Source organism: Spinacia oleracea, chromosome 5 (genome assembly GCF_020520425.1).
Source record: "Spinacia oleracea cultivar Varoflay chromosome 5, BTI_SOV_V1, whole genome shotgun sequence".
NCBI classification, from domain to species: Eukaryota; Viridiplantae; Streptophyta; class Magnoliopsida; order Caryophyllales; family Amaranthaceae; genus Spinacia; species Spinacia oleracea.
The window spans coordinates 68,073,692-68,096,301 of NC_079491.1; the positions used below are offsets into that span (position 1 = coordinate 68,073,692).

Consider the following 22,610-nt stretch of genomic DNA (forward strand, 5'->3'; position numbering starts at 1 on the left):
CAAATCTTATTTTAAGGGGAGCCCCCTGTTGCTGCAGGTAATCGATCTTTTCCTTGCGCATTTTTTTGCATATATTTCTTATTGCCTGGGGCTGAGTTTCAGCGCCCAGGGCTGGGCGCTGGAATATTCGGCGCCTGGTCCTGGGCGTTGAAACTGCGCCCCAGGAACCCTTTTTTCTTTCTTTTCATTATTTTGATTCGATCGTACCTGTTTTTGCAGATTTGGCTTGCGGAACGGCTTAGACTTTTGGAAGCTCCTGCCGATCCTAAACATTATCGCCCTATAGCTTTGGGTAACCGAAAATACTTGCACCAAGGCCAGGACGAGGCCGAATGGACCTCCTTTTTTACTTATGGCATTTGTTCTATTAAGTGGGTGGTACCATGGTGGGGTTTGACTACTATGACAGGGGGGTCTGATGTATCGGTTTATGTTTCTTTGTTGGGGCTATCTCGTCCCATTTATATTTTCCCTTACCGAGTCATGCGTCAATATGGTTTAAGGCAGACTATCCCCTTTTCTGATACGGTACCACCTAAGGTAGCGGCCTTTTCACAAACACGGGTCCTAGCGTGGGCCAAGTATTATGATGGTCTCCCGCGTTGGGCCGTGGCTACAAATGGCTTTGTGGGTCTTTCTGAAAACTACAAGTTGTGGATGAGCTCCGATGACAAAGATGTGAGGACCGAGGCTCGTAATGGGGAGCCGGCTGAGCTTTTGATACCTCGTATTCGTGTTAAGTATGAGGGTCCTGATTCTGCCAGACCTCGTACCTATAGTTTTAAGACTGTGAAAGCTCGTCCTGATCGAAAGCGAAAGGAAGTTCCTCCCCGTTCCAGTTTCAGGCCCAAAAAGATGCCTAACATGAAGGGGCCTGCTGTTGTTAAAAGAAATGCAAGCTCTCGCGGAGATCGTCGCCGGAACAATGTATGGGTTAGAAAGGCTCAGCCGCCTGTAGAAACAGTGGCTAGTCTAGTTGATGATAATAACCCTTCTCCAACCATTGCTTGTGCCTTCGAGGCTGAGCGGGCTATAATTGAGAATGTTTCTGAAGCCTTGACATCTTTGGAAGTTAGTGTCCAGGAGCCGGTTCTTATGGAGATTGATATTGGGGCAGCGCAGAAGACTATGGGGGTGGATCCTGCGAACATTGCTCTCTACAAGACTTTATTTGATGATCCGGAAGAACTAGAGTAGTGTAGTTCTTTGCTAGGGTGTAGGTGCCCTTTATTTATTTCAGTTGTGTTTGTTTTTTATTCCTAGCACTTTGTTTTCCTTCTTATTATATTTTAATAAAGGCGTATTTTTAGTTTTTATTTTTGTTTCTCCTCTTTTTTATGCATTTTATATGTCTAACACTTATTGCAAAGAATATATTTTTTTATTTGGACCGAATCCTTGGTAAGGATTGCCAACGTATCTTGTCAGAATCAGGTCGCGCGTAGTTCTAACTTTAGAATAAGTTATAGTATGCCGGATTTCGGTAGATATGTCCTGAAGTGGAAACATATTACTTAATTGGTCAAATGAGTGAAGTATTTGCCATTATTTTCATCTGTCGTTTTTTTGCCATAGGTTGCGTAAAATTTGACCAATTTGCGCAAAATTCGACCAATTTGTATAGCTGTATTCTTGGTAAACCTATTTGGATACGTATTGTACCCCCCAAGTGTTCGTTATTTTTTCCGTTGTGTGCGGATAAAATGACGAGCACTTTCGAAAAAGAAAACTTTTGGCAGGCAGAGAGTTTCAACGCCCAGGCTGGGGCGTCAGAAATTTCGGCGCCCAGCCCTGGGCGCTGAAAATGACTTGGGCGGTCAATTTTGACGCTTTGCTTCACATGTTCTTGCGTTTATTTCTATTTCGTTTTTTTTTTGTGCCGTGATATTTTGTTTTGTAGTTAAAGTTAATTTTGAGGCTATTTTGGAGGCTTTTTTGACTGTTAGCGTGAAACGCATTTTTATCCAGATTAATTTTTTCTATTGGTGACTCAAAACAGTTTTGAAAATGGAGTTAGGGTGCGGAATTTATGAAGATCTTTGTGTAGGCTTTGGAGGTAGGTTGGTAGTGAAGGGTATGATGGAATTTATGTTTTATGAATCTATTTTTTGGTAACATTTGCATTGTTTTAAATTTTTGATTTCCTTTGATTTTAGGTTGCATGGATTGGTTCTGACACTGGTTGGCTTTTTAGGTTTTGGGGATATGAATGGGATAGTATGGTTTATTTTGTGGGATTCGGGAATTGATTCTCATGGCACTATTTCAAAACCGAGTGGGCTTTGTTTGTTGGGCCTATAGTGGGCCGCTTCTTTTTTTTTATTTTGCAAGTACATTTGGTGTTTATTTAGTGTTAGAATAAAATTTTCAGGAGAAATATTACACCTTTATTGATTTGGAAAGTAAGGAAAACACACTGAAATAAAACTGACCCATATTCTAAAGGGCCTTAGGACTATCTAAAGTCTCTATTATTTTTTTATCAATCTAAAGAACTACTAGGCGCTTTTTACTAATGGTGCTCTATGTGGCCCAAGCCTGGGGTTTAGTCTCATAAAACTTCGGTCCTTCATCGGTACTCATCTTGAATTCCATTCCTTTTGCGTTGACCCACTGATATGTCTTCACCCATCCGTTCTCGACCTCTTCTAGTGTTGATGCAGGAGAGATTAACGGGTTGGATCGAAACCTTCATCTTGTAAAGCTAGGGTAGTCATCACAGTCTCGTCCTCCATAGGCCTCGATTCGTTAAACAACGTCCACAGAGCCTGGTTGTCCAATATTTCAGCTGTTTTAGTCTTGGTGAGGTGGGGTGCCTCATCCAAGGTGTGGCAGTCATGGAAAATTTCAAATCCGGGTTTTAGCAAGCCATCCTGAACGAAGGGTTCAGGGAAATCACAGCATGGGTGTTCTTCTCCTTCCCGAACGAACATCCCGTTAAGGGTCCTTTGATATGGGGGAAGGAGGGTGGTTTGTTTGGTTTTGTTAAGGCATAGCCTAGATAGGCGGTCAGCAATATCTTCCTCCGTTGGTTCATAACCTAAGCCAAAGGGAGTAGATTTGTCGGGAAAAGGATGAAATGTGCATTCCTTCTTCCTTATGCCCAATGGGGTTCCTGGAAAATAGCCTTGAGCTAACAACATTCTAGGGATGACTCGGGATGCATGCGGGTCTAGGAATGCTGGATCATAATCTTCGATGAACTGGATTGTTTCTTCCATTTGAAACCCATAAAGGTCGTCTGCAGTTTTGGCCGTTCCAACCATAGTACAACTGACGTCGAGAGGAGGGGCGCGGATTTCTAGTATTACCCCGTTATGGTTAAGTTTAACCATTTGGTGCAAGGTAGAAGCCACACCTCCTAAGTCATGGAGCCAAGGTCGCCCCAAGAGGAGGTTGAAAGTGGGCTTGATGTCGATAATTTTAAACTCCGTGGTGCGTGCCACAGGCCCGGTTTGTATGGTAAGGTTGATTTTTCCCAATACAGGCCTTCGGGAGTTATCATAAGCTCGTACCCCTTGCGTGGAGGTTTGGAAGTCATCGCTTCCTAGCCCCAAGCAATGGGCGGTTCGCAATGGGCAGACATTAACCGCCGAACCATTATCTACGAGCGCTAGGGGGATGTTTTGTCCTTTGCATCCAACCACTAGGTAAAGGGCCTTATTGTGAGCACCCCCCTCTTTGGGTAAGTCTTTATCAGTGAAAACTATGGCATTTTCTCCGGCATCTCTCGTGACATGGCTAACCAATGAGTCAGGTGTGATATCTGTAGGTACTGAGATGAGGTCAAGTGAGCGAATAAGCTTTTCGCGATGTTCCTTTGAAGTACACATAAGATCCCAGATGGTAATCTCAGCCTTGGTTCTTTTTAGTTGTTTCAGGAGAGGATTTTCAATGACTTCCGCGACGGTGGCGTGCCGTCCATTATCAGGAGTTTGCCTAACCGGGACGCCGTCCATAGGAGGCGGGTGAATATCCGGTTGGTATATCCTTCCGGATCGGGTGAGGTTGTCGACCTCGGGCTCCTGAGGGGTGGTGTCAATGAGAGCATACCCGGGCCAAGTTTCAGTGAAGAAGTCCTGGCCCGAGACTTGAGATAGGTAAATATCTTCAGCATCATCGTTCCACACACCGCACACTTCCCTCTCGATTCGATCCATAGGGACCACAGCGAGTGGTGCACCTTGAGGTGTAATATACACCGTGGGGTCGAAATTCTCTGGTTGGTCGAGAGAGATGTGACAAGAGCCGAGTGGGCTCTTGTTGTTGTTGGGTTTGCCAACGTTAGGGAGAGGTATTACTTCATCCTCTATCATGTCCTGGATCGTATGTTTTAGAGTCCAGCAGTTTTCAGTGTCATGCCCATTTCCTTGATGGAATTTGCAGTAAGTACCTTCGACCCAATATTTGCTTTTGACAGGAGGGTCACGGGTGGGGCCTATAGGTCTCAACTTTCCTTGATTTGTTAGTCTTTCAAAGGCTTGTACCAAAGTTGACCCGAGTGGGGCAAACTTTCGGTCTCGGACCCATCTTACAGGGTTTCTTCGGGCGGGAGCCTCTTCTACAGCATGGACTTCTTGGGCTTGGGATGTGTTACCCCGATTATAGGTGTTGGTCTTATATGTGGGTTTGCTCTGTATGGTTTTGGCGAGGTCATCCTCGATCTTTATTCCCACATCATAAACTCTTTTGAAAGTGTCGAGTCCCAGGTACCTAAGGTGTTGTCTGTAAGCCGGGTCCAGGTTGTCAATGAATTTTTGGACCAATTCTGTTTCGGGAAGCCTATTGATTAGCTGGGCCGCCTGGTCCCTCCATCTAGAAAAGTAGGTTGTGAAACCCTCATTTTTCTTTTGGAAGAGAACTTCCAGCTCGCGCATGGTGACTTGGAAATCCATGTTCGACGAGTATTGCTTGATGAAGACATTGACAAAGTCTTCCCAAGTGGGGAAGAGCTTAGGGTCCTGGTGATAGTACCATTTGAGCGGCACAGGTTCCAAGGACAAAGGAAAGGCAGGTAAGTACATGGACTTGTCCACGCCTTTCAAGTTCATGGTATTCACAAAGCTCAGTAGATGATCACGGGGGTTGTCCGTGGCCTTGAACTTTGGTAAGTCAGATGAACTGAACTTTTCTGGTAATTTTCCAGGAAAAGGTTCAGGCTCGAGGGAGAAGTATTTGCTCCCCATGGTTTGCTGTAGGACCATTTTTTCGATCCTCTTCTCGTTTTCGAGGTTATTTTTGGCTTGCGCAGCCGCTAAGGCTTCGTTTTCCATTTTCAGTTGGCCCATAAGTTGGGTCATTTGGACCATCTGGTCTCGCAAATCTTCGATGGACATGTTTGAAGGTGCGAATCGAGGTTGGGGAAGCGGAGATCCTTGAAATGAGGGACGACGGACGGAGCTTGGAGTTACTAAACCTGGTGTTGGTGATGTATCTTCGAGACGCACTAGCCGTTGATTCCCTGATCGGCACCAAGTGGCAGGACCAGTCCTAGGCATAAGATAAGCTAAAGTTTAGGTTCCCAAAGTTTCAAGCATTACTTAGTCTAGACTTCGACTCCCTAAATTGGTTTCTTTTTTTTTCGCTCTGTCTTCTGTCGGTACACTTTTTGGTTGTTTTTTTTTATTTTGGTCATTCTTTGGATTTTCGAAACACTTGCCCGTGTGACATTCATAGTTGTTAGCATGTTCGGTTTCGATGCCGAGCATTGCCGTCGTAGGAGGCCCAACAACGACACAAAGAGTTATTAATTTTTCACGAGTCGCTTTTTGAAATCGAGTGCTTTTCTTACGCCCTCGTAGCAATTCTTTTGATGAACATCATTTTTTTTTTGCGCTACGTATTTTCCTTTCGCTCGGGCACCGAGGCTGCTGCGCCTGACCAGAAGGCCAAACAGCAACTTCAGCGCCCAGCTAGGGGCGTGAGAAATTCTGGCGCCCAGCCAGGGGCGTTGAAAATGCGTCCCTGGCTGGTTCTCGTTTTCTGTCTTCTGTTTATGCGACTTCGACTTGCGTGCTTGCCTGATAACGTCCTTTACGCGTAACAACGTTTGTGGGATTCGTTACAGGCCATCCCGAGCGTCGCTATTTTTGTGGCGATCATTCGGGTTTGCGGAACACGTGTTTTGGTACAACTCTTTGGCAAATTAGTCTATGAATGCTTGGGCAGTTTTTAAGGTCGTTGGTTTTCTAGGATAGTTTGTTACACACAATCACATATTTCGCTACACATAACTACATTACAAACATGGATTTGAAAATTAAATATGCCATGTAGTTTATGATATGCTTCTATGGGTAGTTTATTTGCGCCTGGCTTGGTACCGCTTCTATCGTAGATTCAACACATGCCCCGGTCGAGGTAGTGTCTTCAACAGACGAATTTCGCTCAAGAGGCCAACCCGCAAGTGCAAGCCAAGGGGGCATGCAGGCGAGAGGGACCTAATGGGCGAGCGATTGGGTTCGGGATAGGTGTACTACCTGCACAAGTACCGAGTGGGAAACATGCGCGGCGTATGCACCCCCCTATTGGCGAAAAATGGTATCCTTAGTCCCAACTCCCGAGGGAGCCGAGATTCTTTATGATGTTCTGCCCGTTCACATTAATATGCTGATTTTCAGGTCGTCCCAACTTGATGGGGAAATAAACGCGGGGTAGGATCGTTTCACCCTTCGGCTATTTTGATTACCTACAAGCACGAGTATTTCCTTCACTATCCCCAGCGGAGTGGCCACTGTGAGGGGGTCGAAAAAGCGCGAGGCTAATGCGTGACCTTGTCCCTCGTGGGTGTTACGATTCTTTTTATTCAATCAAGTGTAATTGGATTTCCTGTGAGTATACACCCAATTGACTAGTAATATAGGAGTCGCCATTCAGTTTTTAACGACAATGAGAAAAACTGACAAAACCCCGTTATCGTGACATAAAGGGAGTGCAATTATGTTTGACCACGACGGCCGTAGGTTCCCTTGTGATCCCTGGTGTGGGGATCTCTCAATATACACCGGCAAGGTAGAGATTGAGGGTTCGGGGGACTGTAACTACCGAGAGGAGTACTTCACTCGTCGATAACTCCAGAGGCAGGATATCCTTACTAGCTCAGCATAAATAATTGAAGGGACATGCGTTAACTATTAAACTAATCTGAGTTGATTTTAGCAATATGCAACATATAATACTAATTCGATCGTGATTATCTGATTTAAATAGCGTTAAGGGACCTAGCATGATAATCCGATTTCCCAAAAATATTATATTTGTTAGGCGTGATAGAACAATCAGATTAGGTTAGTTTAACAGTTCATAAAAAGGGCGAGGAAAGCAGTTAAATCATCGAAAAGGGACACATTACGACGCACCCTTGAGAGGTGCGTCACGGTTCTCAGAAAACTAACCACTTTGACTTTGCTATTTCTCCTTTTTATTTAACGAATCTCAATTATGGGACAGGATACGTTCTGTTCGATTTATGGATCGATTGCGACAGAACGCGTGAACAGTTTCGCAGCGAGAGGCTTAGGCTAAGGGTTGGAGTCAATACTCAGAATATAATTATGTGTTGTTGTGTGTTCTTTCACGTCGAAACTAGGGGGCTATTTATAGGGAAGAGTTCGTGGAAAGATAGAATTGCAGAGTTCTAATCCACAAAGAATTAGGAAAAGAGACGTACCCAGGTATTTTCAGCGCCCAGGCCTGGGCGCCGAAGATTTCGGCGCCCAGAGCCAGGCGTTGAAAATAGGGTCTGGGCAGTTTTATTTAGTCAGATTCGGATTCCTAAAATCCGTAGAGTTTGAGATTAATTCGAGTCTTTTAGCGCGTATCAATTTTATGACGGAATGCGTCTGGGCCCGTTACGAACTCTAGGCTCGTTAGGATTTTAATTAATACGTAACTCTTATTTCCGAATCCTATTAGGAATAGGATTCTCGCGGTTTTCTATCTCATTTAGGATTTATGTTGGAATGCAACACCTAATTCTGACAGGTTTCTATCCTTTATGATTTGCCACTTTTAGAAGCTACCTTTTACGGCAATTACTATTTTTAGCAGGTTTCCATAAATAGCAGGTTTCGGGTGAAATGAAATGGGGAATCGAGATTCGTTTATTTTATAGGAGATGCGTTGTCAAGTGGAGTTTTTATGCTTTCATCATCGAACCTTTCCCTTGCGGGAATGGGGACAAAAGTAGGTGTCTACACTTTCCAAAAACTAAATAAATAAATTCTTTATACATGATATATTCCCTTGAAATCTATTTCTTTGTACTCAATCATATGTTATCCATTTCAATTAAAATAAGTTTGGTTGCATCAGTTAATTCCTGTTGTCTCTTTTTCATTTGACTATCCAGCATCATAATATCTCATGTTTTGCAGTTGCATATCAATTCTTTTCATTTTCAGATTTCTTATGCTCATGTAAAACATTCCTTAAATTGGATCCCTTGATTGTTGTTGTCATGTTTGCAGGATGCTATTGATATGGTGCACGGACACTTCATTGCTTCTGTAAGTCGAGATACGACCACACTATCTCAAAAAGGAGGCCTTGAGGCTATAACTGTGAGTGATTTCTACGACTTTATCGCTAAAATTCAATTGCAACATTTTCTCCCTATGTGCCTCTTTCCTCTTCTTTAACCTTTTGTCAGAGATATCCCACTAAACTGTAATGATATGATGGCTTTTCTTATTGTAGTAAGTTTCTATAGGTCTTTCCTTTGTCTTGGCCGGAATATTTTTCGCGTTCATGTCTCTGAAGAAAGATGTCTTTTGTATATTATTGTTGGGTTCTTTTTTTATGGATGAATTTTCTTATGCAAATGCAGTCTCTTCCCATTCTTCTTCCTTTATTAGAATTTATAAATAGAGTTACAAAAAATATATGTTTTCTTCAGTGGCCAATGTGTTATTCTTGATTTTGTTTGACCTCCAGACCTATCAGAGGAAAAATCCAGGAAGAAATGGTGGTCTAAATATCTATCCTATAGCCATAAATCAAAGGAAAATTGGCGTAGTTTATTGTAAGAATGGTATTGTGCAGGAAAAAAAATACGAGTAGAGGATATGCGTCTAATATTTACTTGGCAATGAAAGAGAATCACCATAAGAAAAAAAAACAAAGGCAAAAGAGAAAGCGACAGAACAAACAACAATACTTTTTCTTTTATGTGCATGGATGTTTAGGTTTAGAAGTAGAATTATGGTATACATTTCATTTTTTGGAAATTCTAAATGGTGACCTCTTGTTTTGGAGGTTTCTAAGTTTGTTTTTATGATCATGTTTTACGTATAGAACATGTTCCCTTCCAGCAAATTAATAATGATACAGCATCCTAGATGTTTTGTGATGGTTGCATTTTCAGAAATGGGAAAGGGATATGGTCAGCTCCCTATCTCTCGTGTCCTATCACTCCTATGCAGCCTTGTAGAACATATGTTTTCATACTGTTATCATTACCTGTGGTTCAAAGGGTTACCCTAATATTGTTTTTGAGCGAAGGATTCGATGAAGAAAGGACAATATTTGTGTTTTCTATGTGATTGTGTGTATGTTTCTGTTATCCTCCAGAATTATGTGCATGTTATGTTACAGTCTTTGATTATATGCTTCTTACTTTGTAGATAAAATATTTCTAGTATAATATTTTATCTTGTTTTAGTAACTTACAACAACCCTGGTAAGTGTTCATTGGTGTGGTTTGGTAATGCAAAGATGATATCTAATAGCCACATTTGGTTGTCATGTTAACTTGTGGTGTCATTATAAAGTTTCTGATCAGGTTTTACTCACATGGCCCCTCAGGATTTGCTTGGAGCCTTGGCTTTTAGTATCATTACCTGCTTACTTTTTCCTCTCACAGATATTCATGGCTAAGAAGGACAAGCTCTTGCATGCATGCTCTTCCGTAGAACATACAAGTATTGTTAAGTGCATTACATTAGTATATCAGCACTGTTGGTGTTGTGGCGTTTCCCCTTTGGTGCACCTAAAACAACCTTGCTCATAACGACTTATAATCAAGAGCAAATTGATGAAGTTAGAGCTCAAAGGACGCCTCATATTCTTCTCATGTGACTATTGTGATGGATTAATTATGTTTTTCGACTGGAAATTGTATACAACGTTCTAATTTAGTATATTGATTTTAAAGTATAATAGTATTATGAGAAGGATACTTCTTTCTTTTTTCTAGTGTGTTTTTTTCTCGTATGTTTAATTTAGGCAACATTGCATATGCTTCTAAGTTATGAGACATCGACACGTTTTTTTGATGTTATAGAAATGAAATTGGATCATATTATTCATTTTTTTTTGTTGGGGAGCCACATATATCTTCAACTCTTACGTTACACTATAGGCTTTAAAATGTTTACAAGTATTGAATAAATAAAGATTAAAAATCGCCTCTAATAGCAGCGCTTTTAAGTTAAACGCTAGTAATTATTTAAAATTAAATTAGTTTTTAGGTGCACAAAATTTTCTGCAATACTAGAGCTTTAATAGCGCTTATATATTGAACGCTGATAAATTAGGTAATATTGATAGCGCTTTTTAAAAGCGCTATTATTCTTTTAACAGCGCTGCTAATTAACAGCGCTTTAAAAGCGCTGTCTTTCATTGAAAAAAACGCTATTAAAAGCTTATTGTGGTGTAGTGTATTGTCGGAATCGGAAATAAATTCCGAAAACGGAAATATTAAATATTTGTTCAAATCGGAAATAAATTCCGGAATCGGAAATATTAAATATTTGTTTGAATTGGAAATGAATTACGGAATCGGAAAACGAATCGGAAGCGCGACGTGCCAACGATCATCAAGCCCGCGCGCGGAGCAGCGAGGCAGAGGGGCCGAGCAAGCAGCGCCCAACAAAGTGGGCCGCGTGCTTGCTGCCAATTCACAGCGCTCATGGGCCGAGCAAAGCAGCAGCGCCCACTCGTGGGCTGCGGGCTGCGGGGCTGCGTGCTACACGACCAAAGCCTTGGCCGGCTAGGATTGCTTGCTTGTCAATTAATCGTGTTTTCCTAGTTCTGCTAAATTTGGATGTTTTAGTTAAATCTGAAATACTTAAGTATTTGATTAAACCTAAAATTATAATGATAATGTTTAACCAGAATCCTAATGGATTTAGTTAATCGATTCTAGTAGAATTCAAACTCCTCTATTTCCACCCTATAAATATGTGGTTCATGATCACAATTTATAATGTAATTCAATATACTATTCTAACATATTACATTCAAGAGAGAATTTAATACTTGCCTAATATTATTGTGAGTTTCCCGAGTGCACATAAAACCTTAGATAATATTCTAGTTAATTGAATCTAAGGCGGATCTGAACGTGCTGTGGACTATCTATGGAGGGGCGACATTTGGGGTCCTATACTTGTTCTTGTTCGGTTCTGGAGCAGCTAGGGAAGGCACGCATCACATTGTATGTATACTAATTATGCTAATTGACTATGTGGCAATTAATTTGGATTCCTGGCTTTATGGTTTTTCCGCATGAATTATACGGAGTATTGTTTATATTATTCATAACCCTACATGTTTGTAGTTTATTGGATTTGTTTCTCAGCACATGAAAGACTCATCATTGATCATACACAAAGTGAATAAAGGGGACACAATTAGGAATCAACATAGACATAATTGCTTTCACAAACTAATGCCAGTTTATATGTGAAGGAAACTATTCGCTTCCTAACACATGAAAACTGGCAAAAGATCAGAAGACCAAAACAAATCATGGTTTAAGGATCTCAGGTATCCCCAAGCTTCATTGAAGCACATCATTTAAATAAACCATTAGCACACAATAGCCTAAAACAGCCAATGGATGGATGCTAATGGCGCACTGTGGTTTTTTAAACATGTTGGCTTCTTAGTAAATTGAAAGACTCATCATAAACCAACACAATAGGGACAAACATGGACAAACAAGGGGGACAACAACACCTTAGGAACACCACAAATTATTCACAGATTTAAGGGACAGAAGATCATTTAACACAGGGACATAGACTCGCCATTAAGGGACATAATGTTATTTCTTATGTATCAGATTAAACACAAACAGGGACATTTCTTCATGATTAACATCAACATAAACAGGGACAATTCATCAAGTAAAACACAACACATCAACAATCAAGACTTGAATTGTAGTTATTGGATTGATTTCTCAGCATACGAAATACTCATCATTGATCATACACAAAAATGGGACTTAAGGGGGCAATTTAAACACCAACATACAAGACTTGAATTGCCTCCATAATCTAATGCAAGTTTTTATGTGCACGAATATAAATGTTATTCAAAACACATTAAAACTTGCAAAAGATTGTAAAGCCAAAACAAATCAAGTCTTGACTCTCATCACAGACTCATCACAGACCAACACAACAGGGACACTTGACACAGGGACAAACAGAGCAACACAACAGGGATAAACAGGGACATAGGATCACTATTAGGGGACATAAGATCACCTATAATGACTCAATTTTTTAAATATGATGTTATTTTTTCATGATTAACAAGGACATTTCTTCAATGCGACATGTCATCAAGTCAAGATCAACATAAACCAAGAAACTTCATCATGTAAAACTTTTATGATCAAATAACTAAGGGACATTGAATAATTAAGATAAATATCATATAAGGGACATATCATCTTGAATAAAAACAGGGGGGTATCACATGAATAGAAATAGGGGAATATTTCATAATAAAATCCTCCAAACTCCACATGCATCAACAAATTCTCCTTCAACAACAACAAATCCAACCCTTGCCAGCAAGAGATCACACTTTCTGGCCTACAATTTCATCAACAGCTAAACATGCATTCTAAAAGGAAAGCCAGAAACAGAGAGAGATAGGGAAGAAGAGAAAACTCCCCTTTGTAGACATGCAACACCAACATAGTTAGGACCTCGAACATGCACCCTCAGATTTTAAACCACCGTCATCAGGACCGTCGTTCCCCACCACCGATTGCGGTGGTTTCTCAGAAATTAGGGTTTCAGATCCCCCCACATGCACACCTTCAAAGCTGCCACCAGGGGACTTTGGTGGTGGTTGATCAACCTCAGCATCGGGAATTAGGATTTTTGATCCCCCGCCTGGGGACAGCGGCGGTGGCGGTGGTTTTCCTTCCACCGCTTTTTCAGATCCGGTGGAAGGAGAAGCACGGAAAGAGTCATATCTCCAGAGTAAATACCAGAGATATTCGCGGCTGTAGCTATGCTCGCCTTCGCAATACTCACCAAGATCACAATGCTCATCGGTGCACTCATACTCGAACGTCTCCGGCTTGCCGACGTTATCATCGGAAGACGAAAAGCCATGAAAACTCTCCGTTTTCTTAGAATCCATCAAACCAGAAAACACGATAACCCAGAAAACCAAGAACACCCAGAAAACCAATATCACCCACAAAGACCACAAACACAAATAAACTCAGAAAACCCAGATCACCTAGAAAAACCCAAGATCACCAAGAAAACACGATAAAAAAAAAACCAATTTCACCAAGAAATCACAGAAAAATAAGATCACCAAGAAAACCCTAAATCACCCAGAAAACCTCGATCTTCAAAATCTACAGCCCAGAAAACCCAGAAACGAAACAAAACTCAGAAAATTAAAAAAATTTAAACAAGAAAGGAACATGCATGGAAGATCTAAGCAAGAAAAACACGGTTTCAAAGTGGACTTCAACTTTTTTCTAGGGTTTAATCTCAAAAACCTTCGAAAAACTAGAGAGTATTTCAAATTCTAGAGAGAGAAACAAAGAGAAACGGGGGAGAAACAGGGGAGAAACAGAGGAGGAAAATGAGAGAAGGAAGATGAAGAAATGAAGGAGATAAAGAGAGAGAGGGACGGGTAATATTGGGTGGGTGGGGGGCATTTAGTGGGGGACATTTAAGATTCCCCATAAATCCCCAACTCCCCATGTCTGACTATTCCATTTTTAAAAAAATAGTGTTTTAAAAAAATTTAATGTTTTTTCGGCACATTTTTTAAGGTGAATGAGGTAAGTGGAGTAATTGTTGGGAAGTTAAGGGGTAAAATGGTACAGTTTATGTGTCCAAAAATAGAAAAGTGACACTTATATGGGAACGCCAAAAACGGAAAAGTGACACTTATTTAGGAACGGAGGGAGTATTATTGTTGTTATCATGTACGGAGTATTATATTTTATTTTATTTTTTATTTGTTATTTATTATTTTTTATTTATTATTTATTATTTATTATTTATTATTTATTATTTATTATTTATTATTATTATTTATTATTTATTATTTATTATTTATTATTTATTATTTATTATTTATTATTTATTGTTTATTGTTTATTATTTATTATTTATTATTTATTATTTATTATTTATTATTTATTATTTATTCTCTATTATTTATTATTTATTATTTCTTATTTCTTATTTCTTATTTGATATTTGTTATTTATTATTTGTTATTTATTATTTATTATTTATTATTTATTATTTATTATTTATTATTTATTATTTATTATTATTATTTATTATTTATTATTTATTATTTATTATTTATTATTTATTATTTATTATTTATTATTTATTATTTATTATTTATTATTTATTATTTATTATTATTTATTATTTATTATTTATTATTTATTATTATTATTTATTATTTATTATTTATATTTATTATTTATTATTTATTATTTATTATTTATTATTTATTATTTATTATTTATTATTTATTATTTATTATTTATTATTTATTATTTATTATTTATTATTTATTATTTATTATTTATTATTTATTATTTATTATTTATTATTTATTATTTATTATTTATTATTTATTATTATTATTATTTATTATTTATTATATATTATTTATTATTTATTCAGTTTCACTCACTTCAGTTTAGTTCAATTCAGTTATGTTCGGTTCAGTTCAGTTCAACTCCATTCAGTTCAACTCCATTCAGTTCAGCTCTATTCAGTTCAGTTCAGCCAAACAAAGCTCAAAAGATTATAGCCTTAATAATTAAGGCCCAGTTTGATATCGTATTTTGTTCGTAGTTTTCTGTTTTTCACAAAACTAAAACCAAATATGTAAACAACAAAAAAGTAGTTTTTACTTTTTGTTATTGCCAGTTTTTATAATGAACATATTATGATAATTTTTAATTCATGATTCAATCTAAATCATATGACTTTCAAAACAAATAAAAAAATGGAAGCTGATAGTAAAACTGAACGGACCCTAAAATTCTGATACCTTGTTTTTTTTTCTAGGATTATACCGCCGTGAAGAGTTGCTTATGAGGAGAAAGAGACGGTAGAACCGTAGAAGGCCGTGTAGGTTACCTAGAAAGCTAGGGGCGAATCTTTGTTTGGGCTGGGGTGGCCGGAAAATTTTGTAGTGTATTTTTAGTTACGCCCCCCCTTAAATTTGTGTATAATTGTATAACTACATAGTATATTTCTTATTTATTATTTTCTACCGGCCCCCTCGTAAAACCGTCAAGGTCCGCCACTAATCAAAGCTGCGAATGATGACACCTATGGGCTATGTTGTTGAGTTGTGATGAAATGAACTATCGAGTTTGAGTTTTTATAAAATTTGGAGGAGAAACCATCCATGTCAGCATGGTGATTTGGAAGGAGGGTAGAACCGTAAAGTAGAGTTTGAAACTGAGACCTATCGTACACATATTTATATTTTTAACCACTAGGTCAAGATCTCATCAGTAAAGGAGGGAAGTACTGTATGTTCTATAAAGTCACTTATGGAACGTAAATTAGGTCCACGCGGCTTGGCCAATGATTATGCGCCAACCGTAAACTTGATCAATGGTTAATATGTACAATTTAGAAGGTGGACTATGGTGCACCTTAAAAACACAATTACACAGCTAAAAGAACATTACTTACGTGGAAAGAACATGAATATATTTATTATTTATACTTTTAATAAAAAAGAAATGCATAGCAATTTCCTATATAGAAGTATCTTTCATAATAAAAGAGTGAAAAAATGTATCATATGTTCTTTTATCACAAAATCATTTTCATTTCACATGCGCATATGTTCTTCTGAGTTATACTGTTACAACTGAAACGGATATATTATCAAAGGCAAATTTGTCAAAAAGGACCTATTATAACCTAAATTTTGCGAGGAAAGACCTTATATAATTCTTTGTGTGAAAACACACCTTAATGTAAATTTTTGTGTGAAAACACACCTTAATGTAATTATTTCTTTGCGAAAGACAACCAAATGGAAGTTTCCGGCATTGACTGAGCTTTTCCGGGTATTGACTTGCACGTGTGGCTTTATTTTGCTAGCTACGCCCAATTTTCCTCCAAAATTCTAAGCTTAAAACCTAAAGTTGAAAAAAAATCGAAAAAAAAATAAGTTTAAAATTTCAAGACTTTGGAAATAAGTGTCTTTAGCCAAACTTAAGTCACACGTGCTGCTCACGTGCAAGTTAATGGCCGAAAAAAGCTTAATCAATGCCGAAAACTTCTCTTATTTCTCGCAAAATTTGGGTTATAAAAGATACTTTTTGATAAATTTGCCATTATCAAATTGTATTAGGCCCTGTTCTTTAGAGCTGAACTGAACTGAACTGACTGAACTGAACTGAACTAAACTGAACTGAATGCTCCTGAACTGAACTGAACTGAACTTAACTTAACTTAACTGAACTGAACTTAACAGAATATATTACCGAAATAAATAATAAATAATAAATAATAAATAATAAATAATAAATAATAAATAATAAATAATAAATAATAAATAATAAATAATAAATAATAAATAATAAATAATAAATAATAAATAATAAATAATAAATAATAAATAATAAATAATAAATAATAAATAATAAATAATAAATAATAAATAATAAATAATAAATAATAAATAAAAAATAAAAAATAAAAAATAATAAATAAAAAATAATAAATAATAAATAAAAAATAATAAATAATAAATAATAAATAATAAATAATAAATTATAAATTATAAATAATGAATAATAAATAATGAATAATGAATAATGAATAATGAATAATGAATAATAAATAATAAATAATAAATAATAAATAATAAATAATAAATAATAAATAATAAATAATAAATAATAAATAATAAATAATAAATAATAAATAATAATAATAAATAATAAATAATAAATAATAAATAATAAATAATAAATAATAAATAATAATAATAAATAATAAATAATAAATAATAAATAATAAATAATAAATAATAAATAATAAATAATAAATAATAATAATAAATAATAAATAATAAATAATAAATAATAAATAATAAATAATAAATAATAAATAATAAATAATAAATAATAAATAATAAATAATAAATAATAAATAATAAATAATAAATAATAAATAATAAATAATAAATAATAAATAATAAATAATAAATAATAAATAATAAATAATAAATAATAAATAATAAATAATAAATAATAAATAATAAATAATAAATAATAAATAATAAATAATAAATAATAAATAATAAATAATAAATAATAAATAATTAATAATTAATAATTAATAATTAATAATTAATAATTAATAATGAATAATGAATAATAAATAATTAATAATAAATAATTAATAAATTATATTAAATTGATATTAATAAATAATAAATAATACTAATTATAAAAGATAATAATAAATTATATTAATTATTCATAAATATTTAGTTATAAATAATAATAATATATTATTATTATTAAATTAAATTAAATTAAATTGAATTGAATTGAATTGAATTGAATTGAATTAAACTGAATTAAACTGAACTGAACTTAATGCTCCTGAACTGAACTGAACTGAACTGAACTGAACTGAACTGAACTGAATTGAACTGAACTGGACTGAACTGAACTGAACTGAATGCTCCCGAACTGAACTGAACTGAACTGAACTGAATGCTCCTGAACTGAACTGCCAAATAAGTCCTGAAGCTGAAATTAAGTCAAAAAGAACAGGGCCTTAGTCCTACTAGAAAAGTAGAAAGACAAGACCCTAGAAAGAACAAACCAAGGCCGTAGGTAGTAAAACCATTAACACCTGAAATGGCGATATCTTCATGCCATCTCCCAGCAATTCTATCCTTCACAGAGAAGGCAACTTCACTCACTGAGATTCAACAAGCTCACGCCCAGCTCCTCAAAACTGGTCTCGTCAACGACACCTTTACCGCTAGCCGCCTCGTCGCTTTCGCCTACACTAATCCAAACCCTCAAACTGTAGCTTATGCTCACTCCATTTTCTCTCAACTCAGCAATCCCAACTCATTTACATGGAACTCCATGATTAGGGCTTATGCCAATAGCCCAAACCCACAGAATGCACTTCATCTTTTCACCCAAATGCTGGGTACTTCAGTTGAACCTGATAAATATACTTCCACTTTTCTGATCAAGGCATGTTCAGCCTTTTGTGGGTTGGATGAGGGTCAACAAGTGCATGGGCATGTTGCGAAACGAAGGGAAATAAGGGAAGATGTGTATGTGCAGAATACTTTGATCAGCATGTATGCGAATTGCGGGTGTTTTGAAGTTGCACGTAATGTGCTTGATAAAATGCCGCAGAGAGATGTTATTTCGTGGAACGCGTTGTTGAGTGTGTATGTAGAGAGGGGTATGATGGATTCTGCGCACCTTTTATTTCATGAAATGGAGGATAGGAATGTGGAGTCTTGGAACTTTATGGTGTCTGGATACGCGAAGTTGGGTTTGGTTGAGGAAGCCAGAAGGGCGTTTGATCAGATTCCTGTGAAGGATGTGGTTTCTTGGAATGCTATTATTTCAGGATATGCTGATGTGGGTGGTTTTAGTGAAGTTTTGGTTCTCTTTCAGAATATGTTAAGTGAGGGAATCAAGCCTGACAGTTATACACTAGTGAATGTTTTATCTGCTTGTGCGAATCTTGGAGCTTTGAGTCAAGGGGAATGGACACATTTATACATTGATAAGAATGGGATCAGTATCGAAGGTTTTCTTGCTACTGCACTTGTGGACATGTACTCAAAGTGTGGGGAGATAACAAAGGCTTTGAAAGTTTTTGATAACGCATTAAAGAAAGATGTGAGTACGTGGAATTCAATGATTGGAGGTTTAAGCGTAAATGGTTATGGTAAGGAGGCAGTTGGGATCTTTCGTAAAATGGTAGAGGATGATTGTAAGCCAAATGAGATTACTTTTGTAAATACACTATCTGCTTGCAGCCATGCGGGTTTATTAATTGACGGTCTTGAGATTTTTAACATTATGATACACAAATATGGAATTGAACCAACAATTGAACATTGTGGTTGTGTGATTGATCTACTTGGTCGAGCTGGATTACTAGAAGAGGCCAAGGAGATTCTAAAAAAAGAGATTCCTGGAAAAGATTCCCCTGTTTTATGGCAGTCTTTGTTGTCTTGTTGCATAAATTATGGTAATCTAGAGCTAGCACGGGATGTTGCTGAGATGCTCTTGAAGCTTGATCCTCACGACAATGCTGGTTATGTTCAACTGTCGAATGTGTATGCAGCTCAAGGTAAATGGGAAAGTGTTTCAGAGGTGAGAAGGAATATGAAGTCCAAAGGAGTAAGAAAGGAGGCTGGTTGTAGCATGATTGAAATTGATGGGGTTGTTCATGAGTTTTTAGCAGGTGAAGGTTTTGTTTCCTAATCAAAATGGTGTGTAGCTAACAAGCTAGGATGACATGAATTGCAGCTTCTGCTATTGCCTCAGCCCTTGCAGGTACATACCGTACATTTAGTAGGTTGTGTGACAATGTAACGCCTTCTATCTTATTCTCAGAGAATTCTGCTACTTGTCTAATATCATAACTACTAATAGAATATCTAAGTAATCAACTTTGTATAATAGCATCGTAGCTTATGTGTCATAATCTCAAGTTGGAACGATTGGAGGCTTTAAATGGACAGGAGAGGATAAGTGTACCATACAAATACACAATTTACAAGCCCCTTAGAACATCAATCGTACACGTCCGGAAGGATGAAAGTGACAAAAGCCACTAAAAACCAGCCCTGACTTCAGTAAACTAAAAACTTACTACATGTGTACTATTTTTGCCTTTTCCTGCAAATTTGTCAAGTGTTCTATTATTTTTTGGCTCATTCGCGAGTTGGAGTTCACACACCATATTTTGCATACTTGATAGGTAATACAGATTAAGTTAGTACGGAGTACTTGACCACTTGTATTAAGTAATAAACCACAATGACAAGCTGAAAATACTACGTAGAGTTCAAGATAGTAGAGAAACCAGGAAAATAAAAAAAAAAATTGTACAAAACTGGCCTGCAGCAAGAAGTCGAACTCAAAGGTACTAACTCAACTAAATGTAAAGGAAGATTACAAGCTCCATGTCTGACAGGAGTTATCACCTTTCAGGTATAATCTCAGGACATGTAGAAACTGGAAAATAAAAGTTCTACATGAGACTATGCAAATGCTCGTGATAGAATGTGTACCTGTCAAAATAAGATAATATGATTTAAATAACAGCACTACAAGCAACTGCATTTGATCATTGCTTAGTTTAGCATATAAAATGACAGTATCTGAATGAGAATTCTTCTTTTTAATTAAGCACACTTGATTGCAGTCTCAGGTTATGGAATGGATGTGATATTGAGTATCCAATACCATAATTTACGCTGGAGAATGCCAGCATCTTTTTGATGGGCATATGATGATTTAGAGATGATAATGGGTCGAACTATCTATGGTTAAGAAATTTTGAATAATGGAAGTATAAAACATAGATCATGTTAGTTTGCTTTTCTAGCTAAATGAAGGAAACATCATGGCTACAATTAAAAGGTTAAAGCATAAAAATACTGCAAACTATTTACATATTGTTAGGACCTTGGGATTTAGAAATTAGAACAGCTGCTATTCTTCTAGAGACAAAAAAAGGGTCTAATGTTTCTGTGGTAATTTCTTATTGAACTAGGCTTCTTCAAGCTCACGCCACACTTGTCGAAAAACCTTAATGATGAGATCATGGTACTCATCAGCATTCAAAGTCAGATAGCAAGCCAATAACTCTTCCAATTCCTCAGGCCCTCTGATTCTTTTCTCCATGATCATCTCAAGCATTGAATCTTTGAAATCTTGTTGTGGATTGCGCGAAGATTTGACTACTGCAAAACTTCCCAAATCTGCTTCTTTATCTTCCAATTGCAATTTCTTTTTCATTTTGGCTCTTTTCATATCTTCCAGGGCTTTGATCTTGCAAGTGTCCATCTTGGGAGAGCTAACTCTGATCTTATTGTTTCCCCTGCCTACATGAAAAGACTTCCTATGCTTCTCACCTTTCGAAAGTACCTCTTTGATTTTGGCATCCTTCAATCTTTGCCATTCTAATATTTTGTCATTTCCATGATGATGATAGCTACTCAAGTCTGTTGAAGCTAAAATGGGGTTTTTATCAGAATTTGCATAAAGCAGCCTTTCATCAGCCCTTCCCATCATCTGCATTACAGGTAAAAGTTCAAATTCTGACAATTCTTTTTCCACAGACTTTCGATACCCATTTACTTCATCCAACTCCCTATGTAATTCTTCTGTTACTTCCATAATTCTCCTGTAAGTCCTTTGTAGACTTTCATTTTTCGCAGCTGTTATACCCTTTTCTGGTAAAATCTCAGCCTTGACAACTCTAGGCTTTTGGACCCTCCTCTTTGTTGCAACTTCTTTAACATTTGAGTTACCAAAATATTTCTGTGGAACTACAAGGGACTCATTATCCCCTCTCGTATTATCCTCCTTAATCGAGAGTCTCCAAAAGCCATCACTATCCTGAGTGTAGAATCTACTATCCAAGTAATAACTAGGATGCTTTGGTGTTGTTGATGGACTCACCCTTTGTAAGTTTTGGTGCTGCTTCTCCTTTTGGTTAGTTTTCTGCTTTCTAGAACTGGGTTTATCGCTCGCTCGCTTGAATTTCGAAAGCCAAGAAAGGGGAAAGATATGGGATATCAAATGAGATTGAGACGAAGATGATGATGACGAAGCTGAAGCTGAAGCTGAAGAAGGTTTCTTCCTTCCCCAGTTCATCATTTACACAATCAGCTCTAGAAAATCTCTCTCTGTTTAAACTTTTTATTTTTATTTTTCTGTGAATGTGAAGTTGTGGAGAGAGTAAAGAAGGGAAAATGGGAGAAATGGGAAAGGTGGAAAGGGCAGTTGGGAACGGTTAAGAGAGAAGTGTGTGGGATAAGAGGGTGTTACTTACTGCCTTTAGTTTTGTTTTAAAAGAAAGACCCGCCTTATTTCTTGTGAGCACTTCCCCCACTTTCCACTTTTGTATAAAAGATGGGCCCACTTGTTCTCCATGTAAAGTGGAACAACCAAGCCTCACTGCCTCACTGTACGTGCCCTCGTATAATACACTGGTAAGTGGTAGCACAATCCTTTTATTTTCTTAAAAAAAAATTAAAAAAATGTAATACTTCCTTCGATTTTTATTACGAAACACTTGTTCCGTTGGAAAATAAATTTAGATAAGATATTTTCATAA

The 22,610-nt window shown here is 36.9% G+C and overlaps 2 protein-coding genes across 2 annotated transcripts; one reads left to right on the forward strand and one right to left on the reverse strand.

Moving 5' to 3' along the window:
• The first annotated feature begins 18,082 nt into the window (after positions 1-18,082).
• LOC110804901 (pentatricopeptide repeat-containing protein At4g18840) lies at positions 18,083-20,055 on the forward strand. The gene has a single exon (XM_022010497.2). It carries the CDS (start codon positions 18,140-18,142, stop codon positions 19,742-19,744), a length of 1,605 nt encoding a protein of 534 aa, XP_021866189.1. The 5' UTR covers positions 18,083-18,139; the 3' UTR covers positions 19,745-20,055.
• Positions 20,056-20,838: 783 nt separating this feature from the next.
• LOC110804899 (transcription repressor OFP5) lies at positions 20,839-22,306 on the reverse strand. The gene has a single exon (XM_022010494.2). It carries the CDS (start codon positions 22,148-22,150, stop codon positions 21,038-21,040), a length of 1,113 nt encoding a protein of 370 aa, XP_021866186.1. The 5' UTR covers positions 22,151-22,306; the 3' UTR covers positions 20,839-21,037.
• Between the last annotated feature and the right edge of the window lie 304 nt (positions 22,307-22,610).